The sequence below is a fragment of the Engystomops pustulosus genome, chromosome 10 (assembly GCF_040894005.1).
Source record: "Engystomops pustulosus chromosome 10, aEngPut4.maternal, whole genome shotgun sequence".
Taxonomy (NCBI): Eukaryota; Metazoa; Chordata; class Amphibia; order Anura; family Leptodactylidae; genus Engystomops; species Engystomops pustulosus.
The window spans coordinates 38,961,908-38,987,716 of record NC_092420.1 but is presented as its reverse complement, the minus strand read 5'-3'; the positions used below and the strand labels follow the sequence as shown (position 1 = coordinate 38,987,716).

General features: G+C 41.1%; 2 protein-coding genes across 4 annotated transcripts in view; both read right to left on the bottom strand.

Annotated features, from left to right (window-relative positions):
- The window catches only part of ALDH9A1 (aldehyde dehydrogenase 9 family member A1), a 76,884-nt gene extending 51,720 nt beyond the window's left edge, over nt 1–25,164 (bottom strand). The window contains exons 1-5 of the mRNA XM_072128609.1: nt 25,008–25,164; nt 19,144–19,332; nt 4,798–4,943; nt 2,884–3,013; nt 2,073–2,207 (exon numbers count right to left, since the gene is read on the bottom strand). Of these exons, the coding sequence (XP_071984710.1) occupies nt 2,073–2,207; nt 2,884–3,013; nt 4,798–4,943; nt 19,144–19,324 (592 nt within the window). The 5' untranslated portion in view covers nt 19,325–19,332; nt 25,008–25,164. The remainder of the gene's footprint in view (nt 1–2,072; nt 2,208–2,883; nt 3,014–4,797; nt 4,944–19,143; nt 19,333–25,007) is intronic.
- Nucleotides 12,011–14,319, bottom strand: LOC140103790 (uncharacterized). Of its 3 annotated transcripts, none has more exons than XM_072127027.1 (2): nt 12,691–14,319; nt 12,011–12,618 (listed from the first exon to the last, which is right to left on the bottom strand). In XM_072127027.1, exons 1-2 carry the CDS (start codon nt 14,317–14,319, stop codon nt 12,316–12,318), a joined length of 1,932 nt encoding a protein of 643 aa, XP_071983128.1. In that variant the 3' UTR covers nt 12,011–12,315. The 3 variants fall into 3 exon arrangements, with proteins under 3 accessions (XP_071983128.1, XP_071983130.1, XP_071983129.1); XM_072127029.1 differs by having other exon boundaries at nt 12,011–12,823; nt 13,073–14,319; XM_072127028.1 differs by having other exon boundaries at nt 12,011–13,182; nt 13,291–14,319.
- Nucleotides 25,165–25,809: the final 645 nt, after the last annotated feature.

The window sequence follows — 25,809 nt, the reverse complement described above, 5'->3', positions numbered from 1 at the left end:
TAGGCTACAATAAACAGCTATAACAGTTATCACAGGTGTCTAATGAAGCTTTATTGTTAATCCTGGTTCTTATGACAACCCAACATTTTTAAAATCCAATTGTCAGAGAGACCAAAAGAGTTCTGGCTGGGATTACAACGATAAAATATACAGTTCCGACTTACATACAAATTCAACTTAAGAACAAACTTACAGACCCCATCTTGTATGTAACACGGGGACTGCCTGTATATATATTTTTTTATATTTGCTTTCACATGGTTAAAGGGTTAACAAAAATCTCAATCCTATTTTTTTTCCACCGATAACATTGTTTAGTCAGTTTTTCACTGATGCTGTGCCGTGTAATGTAAACCAAAAAACAGATGCCGATACAATGCTGATATAAGTGGTCCTTGGATAAATCAGGGATAGCTAGTATGGAGAAAAGAAAAAAAATAAATAAATAAAAAATAAAAGTATATGATGTGTGTGAATAAGCCCGAAGTCAAATAAACATAACTTTCTGCTATGTTCTGGTGCCCATAACAGCAATTGTTTCATAGCAGCTAGACCTTGATCAGACAACCTCTTTAACCCCTTAAGGACCAGGCCCCTTTTCGTTTTTGCGTTTTTATTTTTCACTCCCCACCTTCAAAAATCTATAACTTTTTTATTTTTCCATGTACAGAGCTGTGTGATGTCTTATTTTCTGCGTAAGAAAAATTGCACTTCGTAGTGATGGTATTAAATATTCCATGCCATGTACTGGGAAGCGGAAAAAAAATTCTAAATGCAGTGAAAATGATGAAAAAACACATTTGCGCCATTTCTTGTAGGCTTGGTTTGTACAGCTTTCACTGTGTGCCCCAAATGACATGTCTACTTCATTCATTGGGTCAATACGATCACGGGGATACCTAATTTGTATAGGTTTTATAATGTTTTCATACATTTACATAAATTAAAACCTCCTGTACAGAAAAAAAATTCTTCATTTTACAGTGTTCTTGCGCTAATAACTTTTTCATACTTTAGTGTACAGAGCTGTGGGTGGTGTCATTTTTTGCGACTTCTGATGACATTTTCAACGCTTTTATTTTTAGGACTGTGCGACCTTTTGATCACTTTTTATAGAATTTTTTCTATTTTTCAAAATGGCAAAAAAATGCAATTTGCGACTTCGGGCGCTATTTTCCGCTACGGGGTAAAACGCAATGAAAAACGATTATATTTTGATAGATCGGGCATTTTCGGACGCGGCGATACCTAATGTGTTTAGGATTTTTACTGTTTATTCATATCAGTTCTAGGGAAAGGGGGGTGATTTGAATTTTTATGTTTTTTTTAATATAATTTTTAACTTTTTTTAATTTTTTTTTTTTACTATTTTTCAGACTCCCTAGGGTACTTTAACCCTAGGTTGTCTGATTAATCCTATCATATACTGCCATACTGCAGTATGGCAGTATATGGGGATTTTGCATACCATCTATTACAATGTGCAGATCGCACATTGTAATAGATAGCCGAGATCATGATAGCCTCGGATCTTTATGTGATCCGAGGCTGTCATGACAACGGATCGTCACTCCCCGGTGACGTCACGGGGAGTGACGATCGGAGCCAAGATGGCGGCTGTCATGACAACGGATCGTCACTCCCCGGTGACGTCACGGGGAGTGACGATCGGAGCCAAGATGGCGGCGCCGCCGGCTCTTTAATGCCGCCGGCAGCTTTGCCGGCGGCAATCAAAGGGTTAACACCCGCGATCGGTGCAAGCACCGATCGCGGGTGTTAGCGACGGGCATTTGCTTCATCATGAAGCAAATGCCCGGTGAGTATGAAGAGGGCTCAGCCCGTGAGCCCTCTTCATACTCCCCCATGCGCAGCAAGGCGTAAGGGTACGTCTTATTGCGCTATGGGGTTAAAGCAGCATTTGCAAAGGTGGTGGTTGGTACTACAATCAGCTCCTACTGCTTTATAACATGCTGCCTGCAGATTAAGCTGCACTTTCATGGTCAGAGGTTCACTATAATTCTCCTTTCAAAGTTTTGAAACTCTGTTGTGTAAATTTAAAGCAATGTACATACCACTAGCTAGTGCAGGACCAGACTTCCAGCATGCAATTTGGAAAGGAAAGTTCCAGGCTCCAATTCCTACACAGACACCAAGAGGCTCCCTTCTTGTATAACCAAATGATCCTCCTGGAAGCTGCACATGCTGTCCTGTAGTACAAACAAAATACTAATTTTAGAACAATACTAAATTTTAATTATTCATTAAACATATGAAAAACAGGAGGTAACAGAACAAAGAATGTCCAATGTAAAATAAGGAAGTCTAAAAGAGGACCTATCAATAAATATTGACCTAATAAACCACTACTAGTATGTTGTCATGCAGCTAACCACCTTCCAGAGAATTTTTCTTTCATGGTCCTATATGGTGGCATCATCTAGAAAATCAGCTTTGAATTGAAATGTGAATTAGTTGTATAAAAAGTCAAGGAGGCTGAGAATTTAGGACTGAAGTCGAGCTCTCCTTGCCTAGAATGCACCCTTCACTGTAATTGATAGTCCTGCATCCAAAGACATCACTATGCAGATCTCCTGAAGTCCGGTGCATTAGGACAATCACATGGGAGGATGTGGGGAGAGCTTAACGTCAATGTTAAACTCTCCGCCTCCTTGACTTTATATCAGTTTACATCTCACTCCAAAGTTGATTTTCTGGATGATGGAACCACGCTGAGTTGTGTTGTGAACCAACCTCAAGCCCGACAGAGCATGGTGGTATAAATTGCACACAAACATTCATGCTATTGTAGACAATGTCTATAGACATTTGCATGTTCTAAATCATGACTGCAAATAAATACATAGGATTTAAGAATTGTCTTACCAGCCATGGAACCAGCAAGTCCAGCATAATACTCCAAAGTTTGCCATGAAATCTCAATATCTACTCTAGCCTCAAATATAGATTTCCCATTGTTTATAGTTTCCATGGTGGCAAGTTCTTCACTGCGCTCCTGTAATGAAGCCATATGAAACCTTTAAGAAACAAAAAGATCTAAAACACATTTTAAAATCTGTAACTCATTTCCGTAGTAGTTGTGTACCTTATGTATTTGAAAGAACACACACCTCCATGTGAAAGAAGTGAACAAGGACCGGCAGGTTTCAAGAACCTGGTCATGTTCTGGTGGTCCTTCAGGCTAACAATGGAACAGTTTACCATCCCAAGATCTTTAATGCTAATTTTTCTGTCAATGTTTTTGTGGGCTAAACTGTAGTTTTCATTGGCATAACTTTCACGAGCGGCGATTGTTTTTTTTTTATGCCATGAACAATTTGTTACCTTAATTCTTTGAGAAATTATGACCAAGGGCTTGAGCATGACCCAATAACAAGATACCGTTAGGAAAGTTGCTTTATTTTTTTTTAGGTCACTAGCCATTTGCTTTATGGAACAGATTTATTTCAGCAACTTACCTGCATGTAAATATATGAATAAATTGGCAACTGCCGAATATTGTCTTACAAAGCACAATTACCCAGGATCCATGAACCTTCCAGTTAGATTCAATGAGCACATGCAACATTTAACCAATGATTCCAATAGTGTATTTGTTCAGGTTGAATAGTTAACCTCACCAAGTTAAAACCATCATTAAGTTGTTAAGAAATAACAGTAATGCTTAAGCTGGAGTAATACTATCCAATTTGGAATGGTTTTATGTTCTAGCTTTAGAAGATAACAAAGGCCTTTAGAGAAGCAATACATGGATCAGTGTTGTGTGTGATCAAAGACTTAGTTAATAAGTAGATTCCTGCATGTTCATTTAACAAAATGTGTAGTTTGTTTTGCTGTATAACAGTAACAAGTCTAATACAAGGCAGAATAAAATTAGAATCTGTTTGAGATCAGAGGGAGCGCTGTAACATATTCTCAAAGAACTCCTCAAAAGGTCAGAGGGTGCGGTGGATGCACACTGGGATTTTAATTTCTGGGGAAACCTGTGTCAGATAGAACAAGCCGATTGTCATTCACTACTTCCTTTTATTATTTCTTTAACCTTCCAAAACTTCCTAGCCAGATATGGTCTCATGGCACATTCTAGATTATTACACAGGATACAGTCCTCAAGTCCCCCCATTCCGGTCTTCACAGTTTTGCCAGTTGGGGATCTTGCAGGAGGAGATTGTGTGTGGATATTATGGAAATACATTTTATATCTTAGATTTACTATTCTGTGCTTGTAAAAATGATAAATATGGACTAAGAAACCAGGTTGGGTGGGTTTATGTAATTGGCGCAAGCATAAAAGTGGTGTGGTGGTGGAGGGCCAGAATTGGACATTTATGCATTTTATTCAGCACTAGTGAAAAGTGATTTTGAGGAAACTCCGTGTCATACATGGTTGAAGATGTTCTATGCTATTAGTTTATGGTGTTAAAATAAAAAAATAAAATTGGATGACATTTGAATCAAAGTGTGTTTCATGGATACTTTTACAGATTCAAAAGTGATATGTCAGTTTCTATTTGTTTGTTAGGTAGAACAAATTTTCTTTTTAGCCATCTATAGATCTGACCAAATACGAATTGGTCTCCGTGCAGGATTGACCCCAGTGAATCATCATGAACCTTCTACCCATTTCTATTACAATGACTGTGGTGATGTTTCACTAACCAAAGTAGAGGTCAAAGAAAGTGGAACAGGGAAGTTCAATCTCTAATTTTGTCACTGGAGTCAATGTGCATATGTAAGCACCAGGTTTTCATTGAGAATATATTAGTAGATTACACAGACCCTGATGATACGAGCTGCCTCCAACAAAACACGACTTCGCTCCATTCCAGATTTCTGGCTCCATGTTTTAAAGGCAGTCTTGGCACTCTGAATGGCTTCATTTACTTCTTTTTCTCCAGAGCTAGTGAAAGTTGCAATAACTCGTCCTACAACCACAAATTATTTGGGAATTACTCAAGAGCTTTGTTTAGGACAGGCCATCAATTATATATTAAAATACAACATTTCTATTGGTCAGTATGAAGCAGATTCCTCATTACTTCATTTTCAAATTGAGCAACATGTTTAGCAGTAATTTACTTACAGTATTTTTCGGACTATAAGGCGCACTGGATTATAAGGCGCACCATCAATAAATGCCTGCCAAAACGTCTAGGTTCATTTATAAGGATGAATGACCAGCACGTGGCAGACCTGTGCACAGTTCAAGACAGCTGTTGTCTATGTAGGTTCATATATAAGGCGCACCTTTGATTTCAGAGAAAATCAAAGGATTTTTGAGCGCCTTATAGTCCAAAACTAGACAGTACACAACGTATGCTTCTTAGGTTTCTTATGCCATTGCCAAATTATACAATGCATGCAAAGAACCGAAGTAGTGGCGGACCGATGCTTAGCAACTCGTTCAAAAGGTCCTACAGTGTTGGAGCCAATATACATTTATTCAGATTACCGGTTGCAACGCATTTCAGCTCCGAATCGGAGCTTTTATCAGGCATTAAAACTAATAAAGCGACTGTACAATATAGATAGTATGTCAACAATGACCTAGAAATACATGATGGAGGTCACTTGGGTTACCAGGGGTGAAAGTACAAAACGGATCCCGTTTGGAGGGAGAGCTCCTACAGGGAATTTACAAAGAGCCATATATATATTTCATATTATTATTTGTAACTGTATAGTACACAAGCTTGTAGAAGTTTTATAGTCTTCCGGGTGGGTACAATTTTTGCGGATACGATGGAATTGGCAAAGAGGGACGTTCTTGAGCCATTTTGGGTAGTGAGCACTGCCAAATTCCAAAAAGCTGTTGCTGTCCACGGCTTTAAAGTCAGTGGTGGTGATAATTTTACTCATAATTTTTTACTTCAAGATCCAGAAAGATTATTTTAACTGTGCCAAGGTTCATGGCGAATTTTAAACTCCAATTATTAAGCATGGTCACAAAATTTTACGTTATAAATATAACGTTTAAAATAAATAATATTCTTCCCCTGCGTAGAGATCGCACCAATATCCATCTTCACAAGCTGCATTCAGGTCTCATTTTATTTGTTATTATGATGCTGTGTTTTTAGAACAATGTATGGCTATAAACCCCCTGTAGGAGCTCACCCTCCAAAAGGGATGAGTTTTGAACTTTCAACCCCTGTAAACCACGTGACCTCCATCACGTATTTCCACGTCATTGTTGACTTATTACATATTGTACTGTCATTTTTTTTAGTTTTTTTAATGCCTGATGAAAGCGCCGGTTCCTACTCGAAACGCGCCGCAACCTGTAATCTGAATAAATGTGCACTGGCTCCAACACTTTGGGACCATTGAGCGAGTTACTAAGCGCCGGTCCGCCACTTCTTCGGGTCTTTGCATGCATGAACTACACGTCTCGGGGATCCTGGTCCATGGTTGTACGTGGATATTGAGGACTGGTAGCTGTACCACAACCATTTGAAAGAGCTTATTATCGCCACAGTTCAGGTGAGAGTTGAAACTTACACGTCCAGTGTACCATTCACTCAACAATATTACACAGGGTTTTGTGGTTGTTTATTCCTCCCATCTTCTACCATCTTGTCCCTTGCGGTGCTCCTACTTTGTCTGGAGCCTCTGTTCCCAGGTATATTTTTCTTTGGCAAATTATACAACGATAAAAATGGTACAAATCCAAAATGTTCATATAATCACCAACAGAAAAAGTCTGGGAAAATTTTGCCATGACCACCAGCTACATGGCAGGGTATAAATGTTTGATCACAGATTTTGATACTAGTTCCCCCAGTTGAAAGGAGTGGATGTGTGCTGATCAATATATGTGTCAATCATTATGTGTGCTGATCAATACTTAGGGCCTCCAAAAAAAAAAAAATAGTTGAGTGCAGTATTTACAATTACATGAATGACCATTAACACAGAAAAACTCCTTTATAATCATGTAGTAATAGAGTTACTAAGAGTACAGTGATTAATAGCAAAGGATTCTGTTCAGCAAGAATTTTGTTCCTTCAAGACTGGAACATTATGGAAAACAGATTTAACATAATAGATTATTGTGCATCTGTATTTATTTTTAGATTGAACATTTTGTTATTCCATTCCTGCACGGCTCCACCCGTTACAACATAAGGGTTGCACTATTGGGATGATGTTACCGCCAACTCTTTTAAAATTGGCAAGATGGAAGGTCCATTAAAATCTATGGGGGAAGGAGACAGTATAACAGAAAGCCCAGGCGGAAGGTATGTATGAAACCACATAATTTTACCTTCCCTTTCAGCGTAACCTTTAAAAGGGTTGAACACTTTGCCTCATGTTTTTATAATGTGAGTATTATCTATTAAAAGTTCTGCACTACTCTCTTGATATGTAAAGTGAAGTCTCTTGTATTTTACTTCATCAGCAGTTAAGGGGTTAAATTCTCCAGGGCTGCCATCTAACATGGTTTGCAGCTTTACACAGCTGAAACTTCTGGGGGACATGACACATGCAAACAACTAAACTATTGCCAGATTGCACAATGTTTATGGCACAAAGCCACATTTAGTTATTTAACTACTTACAGCAAAATTTATTTCTGCGTTAGGGTAGTAGGAACACTTTTTGCCCTTTAAATTATTAAAGTACTTAAATAAAGATTTGTTGCAAACAGCAAATAATCATTTTATCGATAAAAAAAATAATAAATAAATATTGGAAAAATTCTTTATTTTCAACGTTCTAAATTCTACTTTTGAGGCAGTTAGTCATAGCACCCAAATATAATTCATAACTTACATTTCCCAGAATGTCTGCTTAATGTTGCCATGTTTTTTTTAAGATTCCACATATTTTACTAGAATGTTATGAGGCTCAGAATTAAGGTAACATTTTTCACATTTTTTGTAAAATCACCAAAACCTGTATTTAGATGGACCTGCTCAACTTCTAATTGATTGTTAAAGGCCTAAATAATAGCAAGACTAGTAAATTACCCCATTATGGAAACTACAACCCTCACCGTATGAAAAATCTTTTATACCTTTTAAGAAGTTTGTTAACCCTTTAGGTGCTTTATAGGGGATAAAACAAAATGGAGGTGCAGTCTGCAAATTGTAATATTTTTTCACAATACACTCATTTTGGGTGGAAAATTAAACATTTGCAATGGATTAAATGAAAAAAGCTCCACAAAGTTTGATACTCTATATGTGGTGGTAACTTGCTTTATGGGCACACAGCCGGGCATAGAATGGAAGGAGGCGCCATCCAGATCAGATTTGTCACATTGTACAGGCTACAATTTTTTTTTTATTTTTTTTTTAATGTGGACCCATAGGGGCTTATTTCTTTTGCCACATGAGATGCACTTTTCTGGTACGTAATTTGGGGGCATCTATAGCTAATTGGTGAGATTTTATCAACTCTTTGTTGGTGGAGGAAATGAAAATCATCCATTTTTAGGAAGATTTTTTTGTGGGTTTTATTGGCCGTTAACCATACCATAAAAATAGTATTTTTATTCTATGGGTCGCCACGATTACAAAAATACCTCATTTATATAGATTTTTTATTCCCCCCCCCCCATTTTTACTGAATAAAAAGTAATTTGGCTAAAATGTTGTTGATTTTAGCATCACCGTCTTTCATATGCAAAGCGTTTTTATTTCTCGCCTCACAAATCTGATTAAGGGATTATTTTTGCAAGAAGGATTGTTCTTTTTAGTGTTCTTATTTTAGACTGCATAACATTTTTTTAAGAAGCACACTTTTAAGAGCATTTTTTTTTTATAGGGTAGTAATTAAAAATTCTTTTTTTGGAGCTTTTTTTTTTACGGTGTTCCCTTTACAGATCTAATAACGATTCTGTTTTATTATGCAGATTGTTACGGATGCAGCAATACCCAATATGTGGCATTTTATTCAATTGTACTGAATAAAAACTAATTTGGAGAAAATCTTGTTCACTTTAGCATTTTTGCGAGAAGAGTTGTGCTTTTTAGTGGGCCTATTTTAGAGTGAGGAACATTTTTTATCACTTTTTAGAGCATTATTATTATTATTTTTTAAGGTATTCATTAAAAATTCTATTCGGAACGTTTTTTGTTTTTCCTCCGGCGTTTACCGTGCGGGTCCAGTAACAATTCTGTGTTATTATACAGATCGTTATGGACGCGGCAATACCAAATATTTGGGGGGGGGGTGTTTATACTTTATTAAATGTTTTTATGGGAAAGTGATATTTTAGGGGCTTATATTTTTATGTATTTATCTTTAATTTAATCTAGTGTAAACTTTAGTGTTTTTACATTTTATTTTTTTTTTTACTTTTCCATACTTGAACCAGCGATGCTCTGATCGCTGGTTCAAGTTCAATACACTGCTCTACAATACTATTTTATTGTAGACCAATATAAATGGAGACTCAGGTCAGACAGTTTACAGTCAGACCTGAAAGGGGTCTGACTTCCAGGAACATCGGGCACCTCCGGGGCACTAGTCAGTCCTCAGGGCTGCCCAGAAGTGGATCGGATCCCTCGGTAAGCGGCACAGGGGATCCGATCCATAGCGAAACAGCCTTACATGCCGCGGTCATGCTTGACCGCGGCGTGTGAGGGGTTAACACCCGCGATAGGGCAGCTGACAGCCGCTGCTTCTGGTGCCGGCTCCGTTCGTGAGCCGGTGCCAGAAGCAGGACGTTATATCATGTCCCAGTGCGCGAGGGACTCACAGGGACGTATTATAACATCCTCGTGTGCCTAGGGGGAACAACAGTTTTAGTTGCCAATGGCAACCAAAGTTCAACTTTAATCCCTTACCGCCGAGGCCCTTTTTCGTTTTTACATTTTAATTTTTTACTCCCCACCTTCAAAACCCATAACTTTATTTTTCCATGTAGAGATCTGTGTGAGGGCTTGGCTTTTGCATAACAAATTGCACTTCATAGTGATATTTTATATTCCATGCCATGTTTTGGGAAGCAGAAAAAAATTTCAAATGCAGTGAAAATGGTGAAAAACTGCATTTGCACCCTATTCTTGGGGGCTTGCATTTTACGACTTTCACCATGAGCCCCAAAGAAAGGGTTTTTTTTTGTTTTGTTTTTTTTAAATAATGATGGCAACCACTCCCCTGTTATACTGCTGAAGGTACATTCAATCCTTCATGACCGGGACTGCCCATATGGGAACGCTAAATTATAACATTGCTCAGGAACGGCGTGAGGGGTGCTCAATCCCCACAGAAAGACATCTTAAATGTATAAGTGAATAAAAGGTTGGGACCGTCTGTCACCATAAAACCGTCATGCAGTTTCTTCAGACTCATTCCTTTATTTGTACAAAATTACTACATACCAGGGGAGAGGGGGCGATGCCATCATTGACAAGTACAAGAAACGGTAGTTCCAAGCCCCTGGCGCATCTTCCAGGTTGTGAATGAGCAAGAAGAAGCGCCGTGGGTGCGAAACGGCCATCGCTTGTACTTAGCACTGTACTTAAAATGTGTCTGAAGAAACTGCACAACAGCCTTGTGGCGACTGCCCTCCCAACCTTTTATTCATGTATAGCTCAAATGAGATGTCTACTTCATTCTTTGGGTCAGTGCGATCACAGGGGATACTAAACTTGTATTGGTTTTATAATGTTTTCATACATTTACAAAAAAATCAAAACCTTCTGTACAAAAAAATAAATAAAAATAATATATATATTCTTCATTTTTAATAGTTATTATATATTGATAGGACATTTTGGGACGCTGTTGTACGTAACATGTTTATGTTTTTTTACTGTTTATTTATATTTATATAAGTTCTAGGGAAGAGGAAGTGGGGTTGTATGATCCTACCATATACATATGCCATACTACTGTATGGCAGTATATGGAGATTTTCCTCATCATTCATTACAATGAGCAAATCGCACATTATAATGAATGGGTTAATACCAGACAGCTATATTTTTGGTGACCAATTTAGTATGGAAGTGCCTTTTAAAGTCCTATGTACAATAAACTACCATAAGCATCACCATTTTATGAACATCTCAAACTTTTTTTAATCAACATTTTTGGAAGTTTGTTAACCCTTTAAAATGTTTTCAGGTGTGAACATTTTAACATTTCAATTTTTAAAAAAAATAATATTCTCATTTAGACCTTAACTATACACATTTAGAGGGTATTAGAGGTAAAAATGTTTGGGCGGTTTCTCCCAAGTATGAACATTGCAATTTTTGGAGAGCCGATTTGGCAATGTACTTGCAGCGCCCATAAGGTACCAGTACCATTTTGGAGACTACTACAACCCTAGATAAATTCTTTGAGGGGTGTAAACATTTTAAGCCCCCCCCCCCAGGTGCTGGCCCAAATGCAATACAAAATGAATGGCGCAGAGTAAAAATTACCTTTTTTTTCTCTAGTTTTGCTTAACTGAAGCCACTGGGGACGAATACCCCAAAAATCTTTATGTAGGTTCTCTCGGGTACAGAAATAAACATGGCAATCTACAGGTTGGGCACACAGGAAGACTTAAAAGGAAAGAACTGGCATTTGGAGGACAGACATTACTTTTTTGACAGCATAAAGCATTAGCCCTTAGGGACCAGTAGAGTACAAATCCCTGAGAGCTGACCCTATTTTGGAAGCTACACTCCTCAATGAATTAATCTAGGGGTGTAGTGAGCATTTTTACTCCACAAGTGGGGACCCCAAAAAAAAAAAAACTAAATATCCAGGTAGATGTAATATATATTAAAAAATATTCCTTCATACATGTTACATTTAATCTACATACAGGTTAATTGACGCATGTGGTACATTGGTAAATTGCGTCCTTTCCCTTGCTAGCAGTTTGGGGAATTACTCCTGGAAAGTACTGTCCTGGTACAATACCTGTGGGCTCGCTTTCAGAAGTGCTGGAGCCCCCCCACACACACTTTCTTCCTGGTCTCCCAAAAGAAAATTGTGAATTAGACTCACCGGTAATTCGGTTTCCATCTAGTCCTCCATGACGGCCCACTAGGAGGATGACCCTTGACCTCTGTAGGGACAGGAAGCAGAGAGGTTAAAAGCCTCCCCCCACATCCTCCCGCCAGTGTCTACCAAATAACTACACCAGTGGAAGATACAACATATTTTTATTCTGTCTTGTTAGAATCACATACAGAGTTTTCAAAGAAGTGAAAGAAACATGGGAGGGAAAAATATATAGGCCGTCATGGAGGACTAGATGGAAACCGAATTACCGGTGAGTCTAATTCACAATTTCCATAACGTCCCCCATGACGGCCCACTAGGAGATCTACAAAATTAGTAGAGTTAGGGTGGGACCACAGCCTGGAGAACCTTCTGACCGAAGGCGAGATCCTGTGAGTTGGGTAAGTCCAGCCGATAGTGTTTTGCAAAGGTGGATGAAGAAACCCAGGTGGCGGCTCTGCAGATTTGTTCAAGAGAAGCGCCCCTCTTCTCTGCCCAGGAGGCGGATATGGCTCTGGTGGAATGGGCTTTAAGGTTAGGAGGAACTTCCTTCCCTTGTTCTGTGTAACAGGAGGCTATGGCAGTCTTTAACCATCTGGCGATCGTGGTTTTGGATGCCTTTACCCCTTTGTTCTTCCCCTGAAACTGAACAAAGAGATTGTGATCTTTGCGCCAAGGTTTCGTAGCTTTTAAGTACTCTAAGACCGAGCGCCTTACATCCAGGGAATGCCACTCCAATTCCTTGCTTGAAGAAGGATTCCCGTAGAATGATGGAAGAATTATTTCTTGGTTCTTGTGAAACCTGGACGCCACTTTAGGAACAAAGCTTGGATCCAGAGTCAAAGTTATCCTGTCAGGGAGAATACACATATAGGGTTCTCTAATAGAAATGGCTTGGAGTTCCCCCAGCCTTCTAGCTGAGGTCACAGCTACTAATAAGGAAGTTTTTAAGGTTAGGTTTTTTATACTAGCGTCTTTTAAAGGCTCAAAGGGAGGCCTGGAGAGAGCATCTAGAACCAGGGAGAGATCCCAGGAGGGAACCCGTTTCAGAACCTGAGGCCTAATTCTATTTGCAGCAGCAATAAATCTTTTGACCCACCTGTGGTCCGCCAGGGGTTGGTCGAAGAATGCGCTCAGAGCCGAAATTTGGACTTTCAAAGTGCTAGTAGAAAGACCAATTTCTAGTCCTTTTTGCAGGAAGTCTAGTACCTGTAAAATATTTGGGTTAGACTGAGAGGGGGGATTAGCCCCACAAAAGGTCACAAACTTTTTCCATATCTTATGGTATATGGCGAAAGTAACCTTTTTCCTACTTGCCTTCAACGTAGTTATTACGGCCCGAGAGAGACCTTGGGACCTTAGGAACTCGAACTCAGGATCCAAGCCGCCAGACGGAGTCTTCCTGGATCGGGATGGAAAATCGGACCTTGGTATAGCAGGTCCTTCTGAATCGGTAGAATAAAGGGTTGCTGGACAGATAGGGACCTCAGCAGTGGGTACCAGCTTCTTTTTGGCCAGTTTGGGCAGATCAGGATCACCCTTGACCGGTCGAGCAAGATTTTCCTGAGTACTCTCGCAATTAGGGGAATTGGGGGAAAGGCATACATAAGACTTCCGCTCCAACGATGGCTGAACGCGTCCAAGTGATCTCTGGACTCGCCGGCCTCCAGAGAGAAGTATTGTTGGCATTTTGAATTCTCCCTCGTGGCGAATAGGTCTATTTGGGGCATGCCCCAGACGCTGGTTAGATGTAGGAAGATTTCCTGGTTGAGACACCATTCGTTCGGTAGGATCTCTCTCCTGCTGAGATAATCCGCTTCTCTGTTGAGGGATCCCTTCAAATGGGTGGCAGAGATGGAAAGGATGTTTTCTTCCGCCCACTGGAAGATGGTACGAGCCAGACTCGATAATACTGGAGATCTTGTACCCCCTTGTCTCCTTAAATAGGACACTGTCGAGACGTTGTCCGAGAGAATGTGGATATGATGATCCCTCAGATAGGCTGTGTTCGATCTTAGCGCTTCCCAGACCGCTCTTAACTCCCTGTAGTTTGAGCTGCTTTTTGCTTGGGCTAGAGTCCAGGACCCCTGCTCGTAGTGGGAAGGAAGGATTGCTCCCCAGCCTGAGCTGCTTGCGTCCGTCACTATGGTGATGGTTGGGAGGTGGTGCCAACATACTCCTTTCTCTAGGTTCCTTGATTCCATCCACCACAGCAGGTCCCTCTTTACAAAGGAAGGAATCCGGATCTTCTTGTCTAGACCTGAAGACTTCCTGTTCCAGAAGGTTAGGATCCAACTCTGAAGGATCCGAGTATGGCTCTGACTCCAGGCGACCGCAGGTAGGCATGCTGTGAGGAGCCCCAGGATCTTCATCGCCTGTCTGACTGGTACAGAGTCCTTCCGTCTGAATGAACGAATCTGATGCCTTATGTTGGATATTTTCTCCTGAGGAAGAAAAGACATTTGGTGAGTTGAGTCTAGAATGATCCCTAGAAAGGTCTTTCGAGTGGAGGGTACTAAACTTGATTTTTTCAGGTTGATTAACCACCCCAACTCTGTTAAAATTCTTAGGGAAGACTCTCTTGCCAAGATTAGTTTTTGTTTGTCTTTCCCTATAATTAGCAAATCGTCTAGGTAAGGGATGATTGATATGTCTTGTAGTCTTAAAAAGGCTACCACCTCCACCATGATCTTGGTAAAGACCCTTGGAGCCGATGAAATACCGAATGGAAGTGCACGGAATTGAAAGTGTAAGACAGAGCCCTCGGGAGAGAGAACCGAGAATCTTAGGAATCTCTGAGATGAGGGGTGAATAGGTACATGGTAATATGCGTCTTTTAGATCTAAAGTGCACATATAGGAGCCTGTGTGAATAAGTTGGGTAGCTGTTCTTACCGACTCCATGCGAAATCTTCTGTAAACGATGAAGCGGTTTAGCTCTTTCAAGTTGATAATTAGGCGATTTGATCCGTCTGGTTTTTTGACAAGGAACAACGGGGAGTAGAATCCCAATTTTTCTTGTTCTTGAGGGACCGGCACCACCACTCCCATGTGGATTAGATGAAACACTTCCTGCCAAATGAAGGAATGTGTAGAATGAGAGAGAGAGGGTAAGGGAGCGACAAACCTTGGAGAAGGGGGGGGTGATGAGAATTCTATCCTGTAGCCTGATTCCAAGATAGATAGTACCCAGGGATTCGAGGTGACCTTTGTCCACTGGGATAGGAATCCCAGGAGACGCCCCCCCACTCTGGCGTCATTGTTTCTTGTTTCCTGGACCCTCTGGGAGGTTAGAGAAAAGGAACCCCCTTCCCCTTCCTCCTTTGGGATAACTCCACCGTCCTTGCTTACCTTTGCCACGGTAAGTCTCTCCGGTGTTCCTAAAAGGACGAAAGGAAGATTTCTTGGGTACTGTTTTGGACTCTGGAAATCCCCTTTTTCTGTCGGACGCCTTTTCGAGTATAGCGTCCAATTCGGGTCCGAACACAAAGTCTCCGGAGAAAGGAATGCTGCACAATTTGGATTTAGAGCGGATGTCCCCGCTCCACTGTTTCAGCCATAAGGCCCTCCTGGTGGCATTGGTAAGAGCTCCTTCTTTTGCAGCAAACCTTATTCCTTCGGCAGATGCGTCAGCAAGGAAGGCAGTAGCAGATCTTAACAATGGTATGCTTTCCAGTAAGTCTTCTCTGGGAGTACCCTCCCGGATATGGGACTCTAATTTCCCCAGCCAGAAATATAGTGTTCTTGCTACCGAAGTGGCTCCTAAGTTCGATTTTAGGCTTAGCATGGAAGTTTCCCACGCTTTCTTTAAAAGGGCTTCTGATTTCCTGTCCATTGGGTCTCTTAACTGAGCCGAATCTTCAAAGGGCAGGTCCATCTTCCTAGAGACCTTGGAAACCTGTACATCAACTTTGGGGAACGAGTCCCAATCCTTTGACTCTTCAGGGTCGAAGACTAAGCGTTTCCTGAAATTCTTAGAGACCGCGATTTTCCTCTCAGGGTCTCTCCATTCCTGACTAATTAGACCCCTAAGGGTATCATTGAGGGGAAAGACACGCTGTTTCCTGGCTTTGAGTCCCCCAAATAGTTCATCTTCGCGAGAAAGAGGGGGTTCCTCGTCCTCGAGGTTCAATGTATCTCTCATAGCTTTCAGAAGATCGTCCAGATCCTCATTTTGGAATAAGTAGCGGGAACATGTTGCTTGCTCACGATCCTGATGATCCTGGTCTCCCGCCAGAGAGCAGGAGGGAGAGTCTGAAATACACCCCTCTTCTTCCTCTGAGGAGGAAGCCGATACTATCCGAGCTTTCTTACGTGGGGGTGGGGCTCCCTGCGTAGCCGCCGCCACTGAAGAAACCACCTTCTCGTCTATAAAGGACTTAAGCTCGTCCATAAAAGACGTTTTCTCCTCCCGCATGAATTCTTCTATGCAGAGTCTGCAGATCGGTTTCTTATAGCCCTCTAGTAGTGTACGGAAGCACATACTGCATTTTTTAACAGGAATCCTGCTTTTTTCAGGTTTTTCTCTACTCTTTTCCTTTCCTGATTTCTCTTCCTTGCCTTTCCCCTTAGAAACTTGCTCCTAGGGAAGGAAGGCAAGGAGACAATGACTTGGAGCTCACACAAAAAACAGTTGTATATGTTGCCATACAGCACCACTCACGTGCACCGGGGGGTGGAGTAGGCCCAAGTCTGCCTCATCAGCCATTATGATGTCTGGGACGGCCGGCCAAGAAGAAAACGAGTCATAGACCTCAGACCAACTGACTACCCGCTATTTGAGGATTTAAATACCTGCATGGGGAGCCCATCCCCCTGTCGGTGGCTCCTACTGCGTCCCGCGCCCGGTCCGCGGTCACTTCCGGTCGCGACCGGAAGTCGTCATCGAACAGGGGGAATTCTGGGAAACGTAGTTTCCTGCGTCCGCGCGAGAGTCTGGTGACCAGCCCGCCGGAGAGGACGCCAGCCGGAACGAAGATAACTTCCAGGGAGAGCCCGCAGCCGCCGGGCTAACCGAGGATCTGTCCGGAGGGGAACTTGGACCGCAGTCGGCGTAACCCCAGGTAAGGCTTGGTGAGTATGGAGATCCTTCTCCGTTTTTTTTTTTTTTTTTTTTCAAAACGTCCCCCCCCCCCTTAGGAGGAGAGAGACCCTCTCTTGACCTGACCCCTGTAGGGACAGGAAGACACTGGCGGGAGGATGTGGGGGGAGGCTTTTAACCTCTCTGCTTCCTGTCCCTACAGAGGTCAAGGGTCATCCTCCTAGTGGGCCGTCATGGGGGACGTTATGGAAATAATTGATAACCACCCCTTGAAATTCCAAGAAAGTTCCCCTCTGGCCTGCATGTAGCAACATATAAGAATTCTATAGTGCCATCTGAATGATGTGCATAGCCAGCTTCTTGTACCACACCCTTGATTTCTGCATAGTGTCTTATGGCTGAAACACCTGGTCCAACAAGTCAGCCCCTCCCATGTACTTGTTATAATCCAGTATGCAGTGAGGTGTGTGGGTTTCTGTACTGGTACCTCTTACAGGGGCAGGGGTGCTGGAGTTGCTGCATTGTGCATTCTAAGTTTTTCCCCCAAGTAGTGACTTCAGGAGAACTCTTTGATTTCGTCTTAGGCCAAATTCACAAACACGCGTGTCCGCAATACTGTAGCACGGTGGGCACACCTCGGCACCGGGGAGCGCCCCTCTCCATAGAGAAATATGGCGCACAGCGGCGTATTCCTGGGACAGATAGGACATGTCCTATCTTTCTCCCAGATACGGCGCATTGCCCTCTATGGGGGACATATATATATACACACACATTTCTGTAAGCAAGGCACTTGAATAGTGCAACACTGGTATAAAAATTGTCCAGGTACAGGTGGTAGCCTTTTTCCAGTAGTGGGCGCATCATACTACCTTTCCAGTTGTACCTAGGAAGGGGGGCATTCTGGGTGATCTATTCTGGCATTGTTCCCTTCATATACCCTGAACTTGTATATCCTGATGGACTCTCGCATAGCATATACATCTCCACGCCATACCTTTCCCTTTGGCAGGTACTGGTGGATTTGAAGTCTCCTTTTAAATTGTACCAGGGACTAGTCTATAGGCACATGTTTTGCATTGGTATGTGCCTGAACAAACTTGGCACTAAAATGGTCTAGGATAGGCCTCTAGGATAGGTTCATCTCTGGGTGGGTGCTGAAGCGCCATGCCCTTCTTCCACAGAATTTCTAGGGTGCCTTCTCAGAGGTTTTTCCAGGTTGCTAGCAACCACCTCCTAGAACAGAACCCTGCACATAGAAAAAGCATTATTTCAATGCTAAATGGACAAATTTTGTTTGCATGGTAGAAACAAGGACACACACACACAAAAAAAATGTGCTTGAAACTTTTTTTTCCACAGGCGCTGTAAGTCAGGGAGCATAGCATAGAAATTAAGTTGTTTGAACGAACCCTTAAATCCTATTATCCCAGATCCTGCGACAGAACAATAGAAGAAAGTTAACAAAACAGCACAACTCAAGTTGAGATGCAGCATGGCTGTAATTTTAATTATATGTTTTTCATGTGGAGACAACAGGTGTAAATCTTCCCATTATATCTTATCTCTGTAGTCTCCAAATATGATTTTGGCTCACAGCAACTGAAGCAAATAAGCAATCAAAAAGTGTGTATGAACTGACGTCACATGACAAAACATTTGAAAAAATTTTACCAAAAACAAACACTCCAGGTAAGATACATTGGGGCAGATTTATCAAGCTGTCTGAAAGTCAGAATATTTCTAGTTGCCCATGGCAACCAATCACAGCTCTCCTTTAAAATATTCATGAGCACTGGTAAAATGAAAGCTGAGCTGCAATTGGTTGCCATGGGCGACTAGAAATATTCTGACTTTCAGACACTTGATAAATCTGCCCCAAAATAGAGCAAAGCTTTTGTAGTTGCTTATGGCAACCAATCAGAGTTCATCTTTCATTTTATAATTTTTTAAAGATTTTAAATTGCTGTGAGAAAATGAAGCTACTGAACCTACATATGGCTTTGCTATAAACAATAACAACTTATTTTTCATACAAGTTTAAAAATAAAAAAAAACTGTTCTGTTTGGTTACAGCAGTCACTGATATATTGTATAACAAACTGAAAAACAAAAACATTGTGTTCTTACCCGTCGATGGTTCATATGCTTGTTCCTGTCCTACCGAGTCTACAGGTTGCACTCTACTGCCTGCTCGATAGTTCAGGGGCTGGGAGTTTTGGAATATACCAGTGGTGAGATTACGGCTCATCGTCAGTTGTAGTTTTGGGATCAGAAAGCGAATAATAGGAGCAGACGGAAGGAGTTTCATTCAGTGACCTACATAAATTATGATTTAAAATGAATATTTTGCAAAAAAATTAAGCTGCACAATTTATGAGCAAGAGACTTTTATAAAGATAAATAAATAGAATTTATTCCAAAATAACTAATCGCTTTACAGGAATTTCTGAAATGCGTAAAAACAGGCATACACAATGCTTATACTTGTGGTAGTCTTCTTGATGAGTAGACTTCTTTTACAGGGAATCTGTCAGCAGCATTCATACCCTCAAACTGTCACGTAGGACTAAAATAGTTATCTAAAATAACCAGCCATTAACGCATTTAGACAATCTATATCGTCGTGCAGTTCAAGAGGACCTGTCACCCAAATTTTCGGCACTTGGAGCTGCTTACTAAAGTAAGCAGCTCCTAGTGCTTGAACAAACGCCGCAGGCGGGGTACAGTGTATTTGTCGGACAGCTCGCAAAGCTGTCTGACGTATTTATGAGGGGGCGGGGTTGGTGTGTGGCTAGGGGCGGTGACTTCCACCTGGTGCGCGGCAGTCACTACCAGCCTATGGAGCGAGCAGGGTGGTCCGGGGAAAGAGGCAGCGCCTCGGACCGCCCCCTCATGAATACATCAGCCCGCTTTGCGAGCGGTCTGATAATTACATTGTACCACGCCGCAGTGTTTGATAGTGTTACTGGAGGTTTTCAATAACACTATCACTCTAACACTGCGGCGTTTGTTCAAGCGGCGTAGTAAGCAGCTCCTAGTGGTGAAAGCTGTCACAAACGGCTGTTCATCATGGTCATTACACCCAAGACCTCTCACAGACGTTCCTGCACAGGGATTGCTGTGATTTGTCAGTCAAATCTGACTGTCCAGTCATATCTAAAAAGTTAAAAGAAAGAAAAAGTAAGTATCTTGCCTCAGCAGCTCTGATCTCCTCATTCCTGCCAGGAGATCGGAGAGGAGATCTGTCTGAAGTGATTTGTGCCCATCACAGTTAAAACTCAAACACACACACACCTCCCTACATACTTGTTAACCCCTTATGTTTCCAAGTTAACCACTTCTGGCAGCTGTTACCTGCTGCTTGCTTCCAATGTTTGAAACTTTATATGTAAAAGGTTCCTAAAGATTTGTAAATGTACTATTAAATTTGTTAACTTTCTAACATCCTAAAATAATAAAAGGATGTTTAAAAAAATTATACCAACATAAATGGATGCCTTAATTATTTGTCTACAACAGGGGTCCCCAAACTGCGGCCCGCAAAAAAAGTTTTTATCCGGCCCCCAACGCCTTAGACAGTCAGACAGGGGCCTCCGTCCTTCTGGACAGGAAGCTCCTGCCCGTCACTGTATAGTGCACGATGCGTCTGGAAACGGGCACTCAAGCACTATTATTGCAGGTGGAGCGACGTGGCTGGAAAAAAACCCTGCTCGCCCCACATCGCTCCTTGAACCTAGATACACGGCCGCGCACCCCTTCCTGTCCGGCCCAATATATGAAATAATTAAATGTATTTGTTCCTGCTTCAAAATAAGATATGTGCAGTATACAGAGGAACTTTAGTCCAGCCCTCCAACGGTCTGAGAGGGACCGTGAACGGCCCCCTATGTAAAAAGTTTGGGGACCCCTGGTCTACAAGGCCGAATATTTCTAACATTAATAATGCAAAGGGTACGTCTTATTGCACTATGGGGTCAAGCCACTTCCGGAATACACCCACTAAAGGTTAATTTTTATATGAATTTTCATTTTCTTAAAGGAATAAAGCTGCAATTACTTTGGAGGGCGATGAAGTACCGTCAAGTTTGTGGGGCAGACTGCAATTATACTTGCCATCAAAACTAAATGGTTATCTAATCAAAAGTTAGAACGGATGTAAACAGCTAAAATAACATCTGCAAGGCATACCATATACACTCCTCACATAAAGTTAGGCATTTTTGGCTTGTGAGTGAAATTTCAAGAGGAATCTAAAACGCTCTCTAACCTTTAAACTTTTGAATACACATGTTTACAGAAGGTCAGTGTTCAATGTTTCATTACGATTTGCACAACTTGTTGTTATCTACCAAGGAGGAAACCTTCCATCATAAATGTACCTATTAAGCTAGATCTGATGGTAGGTGGCTAGTAACATGATAAATCCTAATTTATTTTTTAATTAATCCTAAAATACTTCCTAAACTACACTTTATCTAGTTAATATGCTTATCATTGGCAAAGGCTACTGGGGCTTGGATTAGCCTCTCCAGGCAGTGGAGATAAGCCGCTGACAAACTGGCGATAAGCGTGGGGTAGAGCATTTGTGGAGTCCTCCCTCATCTCTTGGAGCTTATATATTTACTTTGCAATTTTTCTATGATACTTAGCGACTGTTGACCATTGTTTTCTGATATACAACTGCATTGTTATTTGATGTACTTATCTTGTATGTATTGGATCCTTGAGATCTATGCGAAGGGGAACCACTGTATGGCATATGAGCTTATCATGGATCACTGCCAGAATCTTTTTTTAAATTGAATATATGCAAATAAATGTGTTTGTTGTGTGGCTATGAACAAATAAAAATATTTATTTAGTTTATTTAAGTTTGCATTGTACAATTGTGTTCAGTGTTCTTGTTGTTAGTCTCATGATATCCAAATGTAAACAGTCACAAACATCACTCAACAATTTAACAACAGTACTTAGTCCTGGAGACTTCAAGTTGGATGTACTCAGACAGAGATTCATCAGGATGCTGCCTAAACAAAAGGGACTGGCATGGGCAAGCAACTATGTTGAACAAGTGACCAGTTAGTGCTGTTCTCTAATGAATAATATAATTATAATTGTGCGTTTTAACTTTCCTGCCTTCCTGAAAAAAATCCTCTATTTAGTCCGAGGGGTTGGCTTTGGTTTGCATGCATTAAAAAAACAAAAAGAAGAAGAAAAAAAAAAACATGTGTTGTCTTTTGAAATGCATACAAACCAAAGCCAACCCCTGGGACTAAACAGAGGATTTTGTCAGGAAGCCAGGCAAGTAAAAACACAGAGGTGCAGGTGTGATGGTCTTGTGCATCCTTTCTTTACTGAAAATGAGGTCCCTGGTGACTCTGTACCCCGGGAGCCTCTATATTCAAGAATAAAAATAATTCAACCCCTCCTTCCCTAGAACTGATATAAATATAAAACAGTAAAAATCATAATCATGTTAGGTAATCGCTGTGTCCCAAAATGTTTGATCAAAATAGAATAAAAGTTATTGCTGGCGTTTAACCCCACAACGGAAAATAGCTCTCAAAGTTGACAATGCCACTTTTTTGCCATTTTGCAAAATATAAAAATTGCAATACAAGGTACAATCAAAATGTTGTACAGTCCTCAAAATGGTACCATTGAATATGTCATCAAAAGGCGGAAAAAAAAATGACACTGCCCACAGGTCCGTTCGCAGAAGTATGAAAAAGTTATTAGCGCCAGAAGATGGCAAAATAAAAGTTTGTGCAGGTGGTTATAATTTTTGTAAATGTATGAAAACATAAAAGCTATATAAATTTGGAATCACTGTGATCGTACCGACCCAAAGAATAAAGAAGACATGTTATTTGGGGCGCTGTAAAATCCCAGCCCACAAGAAAATGGTGCAAATGCATGTTTTCATCAATTTTACCGCATTTGGAAATTTTTTCCCGCTTCCCAGTACACAGCATGGAATATAAGATACTGCTTCTATGAAGTGCAAATTGTTGCGCAGAAAACGAGCCCTCACATAGCCCTATACAAGGAAAAATTTAGAATTTATAGATTTTTGAAGGTGGGGAGCAGAAAAAAGGAAACAAAAATGAAAAAGAGTCAAGTCTTTAAGGGGTTAAACATCAGTCTCAAAAATTTCCCCGCCTGTGGTCTGGCACACAAATTTACTAAGAGGCCCCAGCGCAATCTTCACCAGGTCTCTAACCATGTAGAGATTACTGCTATAGTCTACGCCGGTTTACTGGTTTTCAAACGCTGCAAACTGGTGGCGATAGGGAGATTATTGTCCTTCTCCACCAGAAAGACCGAAAAGCCAAATATCCACAACTTTTTACTGCATAAAATACACATCCATTACAGAAAAAGTAATAACTATAGTGAAAATCGTTTTACATCCCTAAAACAGGCAAGGGTATATAATAAATTGCATCCTATCGTTTACATTCCAGGAATAATTAGCATAGCAAATGCTCTGTGATTCTTCATTGCTCAGACAACATAATAGATTAGGGCGTTTTCATGCCAGTTTTACGGCTATAGATTAAGCAATGTATTAATGTCAGTTTGCTTCTGCAAATATACTAAAATATGTAATTGTATTCATAAAACCACTGCATTACTTTGGGTGGAGTGAAACTTTCCAGCATTAGATTAAGCAATGTATTAATGTCAGTTTGCTTCTGCAAATATACTAAAATATGTAATTGTATTCATAAAACCACTGCATTACATTGGGTGGAGTGAAACTTTCCAGCATTAGATTAAGCAATGTATTAATGTCAGTTTGCTTCTGCAAATATACTAAAATATGTAATTGTATTCATAAAACCACTGCATTACATTGGGTGGAGTGAAACTTTCCAGCATTAGATTAAGCAATGTATTAATGTCAGTTTGCTTCTGCAAATATACTAAAATATGTAATTGTATTCATAAAACCACTGCATTACATTGGGTGGAGTGAAACTTTCCAGCATTAGATTAAGCAATGTATTAATGTCAGTTTGCTTCTGCAAATATACTAAAATATGTAATTGTATTCACAAAACCACTGCATTACATTGGGTGGAGTGAAGATTCATAGTTAGGTAGAAAACAAGATTCAAGACATTTTTGGGGATTTTTTTTGTAAGGCTTTAGGCGTGCCTGATTTATCTTAGTGGTTGATAATGGAGTCTGTTGGCTTTTTGAGACTTGTCTGAAAATTTGCAGAAAGTCTCAAAATGTTTAAGCAACCCTTTGCCTACACTTACTCTGGACTGAAGGTTATTTGCAACTTTTCACAGGGATTACTTGAAAACTGCAAGTTTTTCAGACATCCACATATGGAAACTTAGAAGTCAGCCGCCCCACTGAAAAAACACGATGAACTTTTTGAAACTCCAAAAGAAGCCCCAAAAACACAAAGAGTCACAAAAAACTAAAAAGTCTCTGCAAATTAGACGTAGGATGGTAGTGCGTGTGGGGAAAACAGTGGGGCAGAAATGACATGCCTGTCATACGCCAGTTTTCTAATCGGTCACAAGATCAGGACCCCAAGAAACACATAGAACTGAGCCCCCATCTCACTAATGGGTGGGTCATGTAAGGTGGTGCAGGATCACAGACTAATGTAAGCACCAGAGTGGGGCAGCAACTCTCTGCCAGATCATGTCAGCTAAAATACCCTATATTCTGATCGGGCAGCTCTGATGGGGCAGACCTAGTTCTTTCACTAGCTGCAATGCAGAGTATTATGCATAGGAGAATTGCAGCCTTGGCTGCCCGTATACATAGCCTTCTCTTCTAGAACTAAAGTCAGGGTCTAACAATACAATCACTCTTCCGGTGCACTGCCTTATACAAGCAGCGAGCAATGTGAGGCAGATCCGTTACTCTGCGTTCCTCGACTGGATAGTAATGTCTGCCGGGCTCGCTGCACACAGTCTCACGAGACGCACAAGACACAGACAAATAACAACTACACTACTTACTGTGCTGTCCCTGCTCTCCACGGAGGCTGCTCTGCTCGCAGGTCGGAGCCTGCTATTTACTGGAGTAGTTGTGCCCGCCCATCGTCTCCTCCCCTTGTGGGCTGTGCATTGTATAGTGGGAGCTCGGAGCAAACACGGGGTGCAGGGTCTGCCCACCCTCTAAGCCTACATACAACAGGATAACAAAAGTTCTTAATTATTTGACCAGTTTCTTATTCAAATAATATTTATTTTATATATTGATAGTTGATCAATAAGAAAAACTTATATAGTGATGATTCATTTAACACTAAGCTGACGTTGTCTATAGGAATAAGCATTATAAAAGGCAGAAAAGAGTTAAATAACTTTAGACTGCCATTCTCCTGTTGTTATTGCATGGAAGGTTATTCCCAGTATATAATTCAGTTAACATCATTCTGGCTAACATGTGATGCATGTGCAACATCCCCCACCGGGGCCTTGCCTTGTCTTGGGGCCTGGAGTCAGCTGGGGCCCGCAGTACCTGAGTGGCTGGCGGTTGCGGCCTAGGCACGCTAGTGTCACGGTGCTTGGTATGGGGAGACGGAGGGCTGTCCTACAGCCTGGCAGGTCTCCAGCAGGGTGGTGTTGGCAAGAAATGATGAGGGAGAAGCTGCTATAGCAGTTCTACCTGGGGAAACCCTTTGGGGTCTGGAGTATGAGTCCCAGTGTGGTGGATAGGGTGCCCGTGATGGTGACAGCCGTAGTAGCAGGGACCAGACGGAGGCAGACGTTTAACAAAAATAACTTACAGTTCTTTATTGGAACCGACAGGAACAAT

Excerpts from the sequence above, each read along its gene's own strand:
- LOC140103790 (XM_072127027.1), bottom strand. The coding sequence starts at position 14,319 with ATGCCTACCTGCGGTCGCCTGGAGTCAGAGCCATACTCGGATCCTTCA. Across the intron at positions 12,619-12,690 it reads TGGAGTGGCATTCCCTGGAT|TTTCAGGGGAAGAACAAAGG; the intron begins GTAAGGCGCTCG and ends CTCTTTGTTCAG.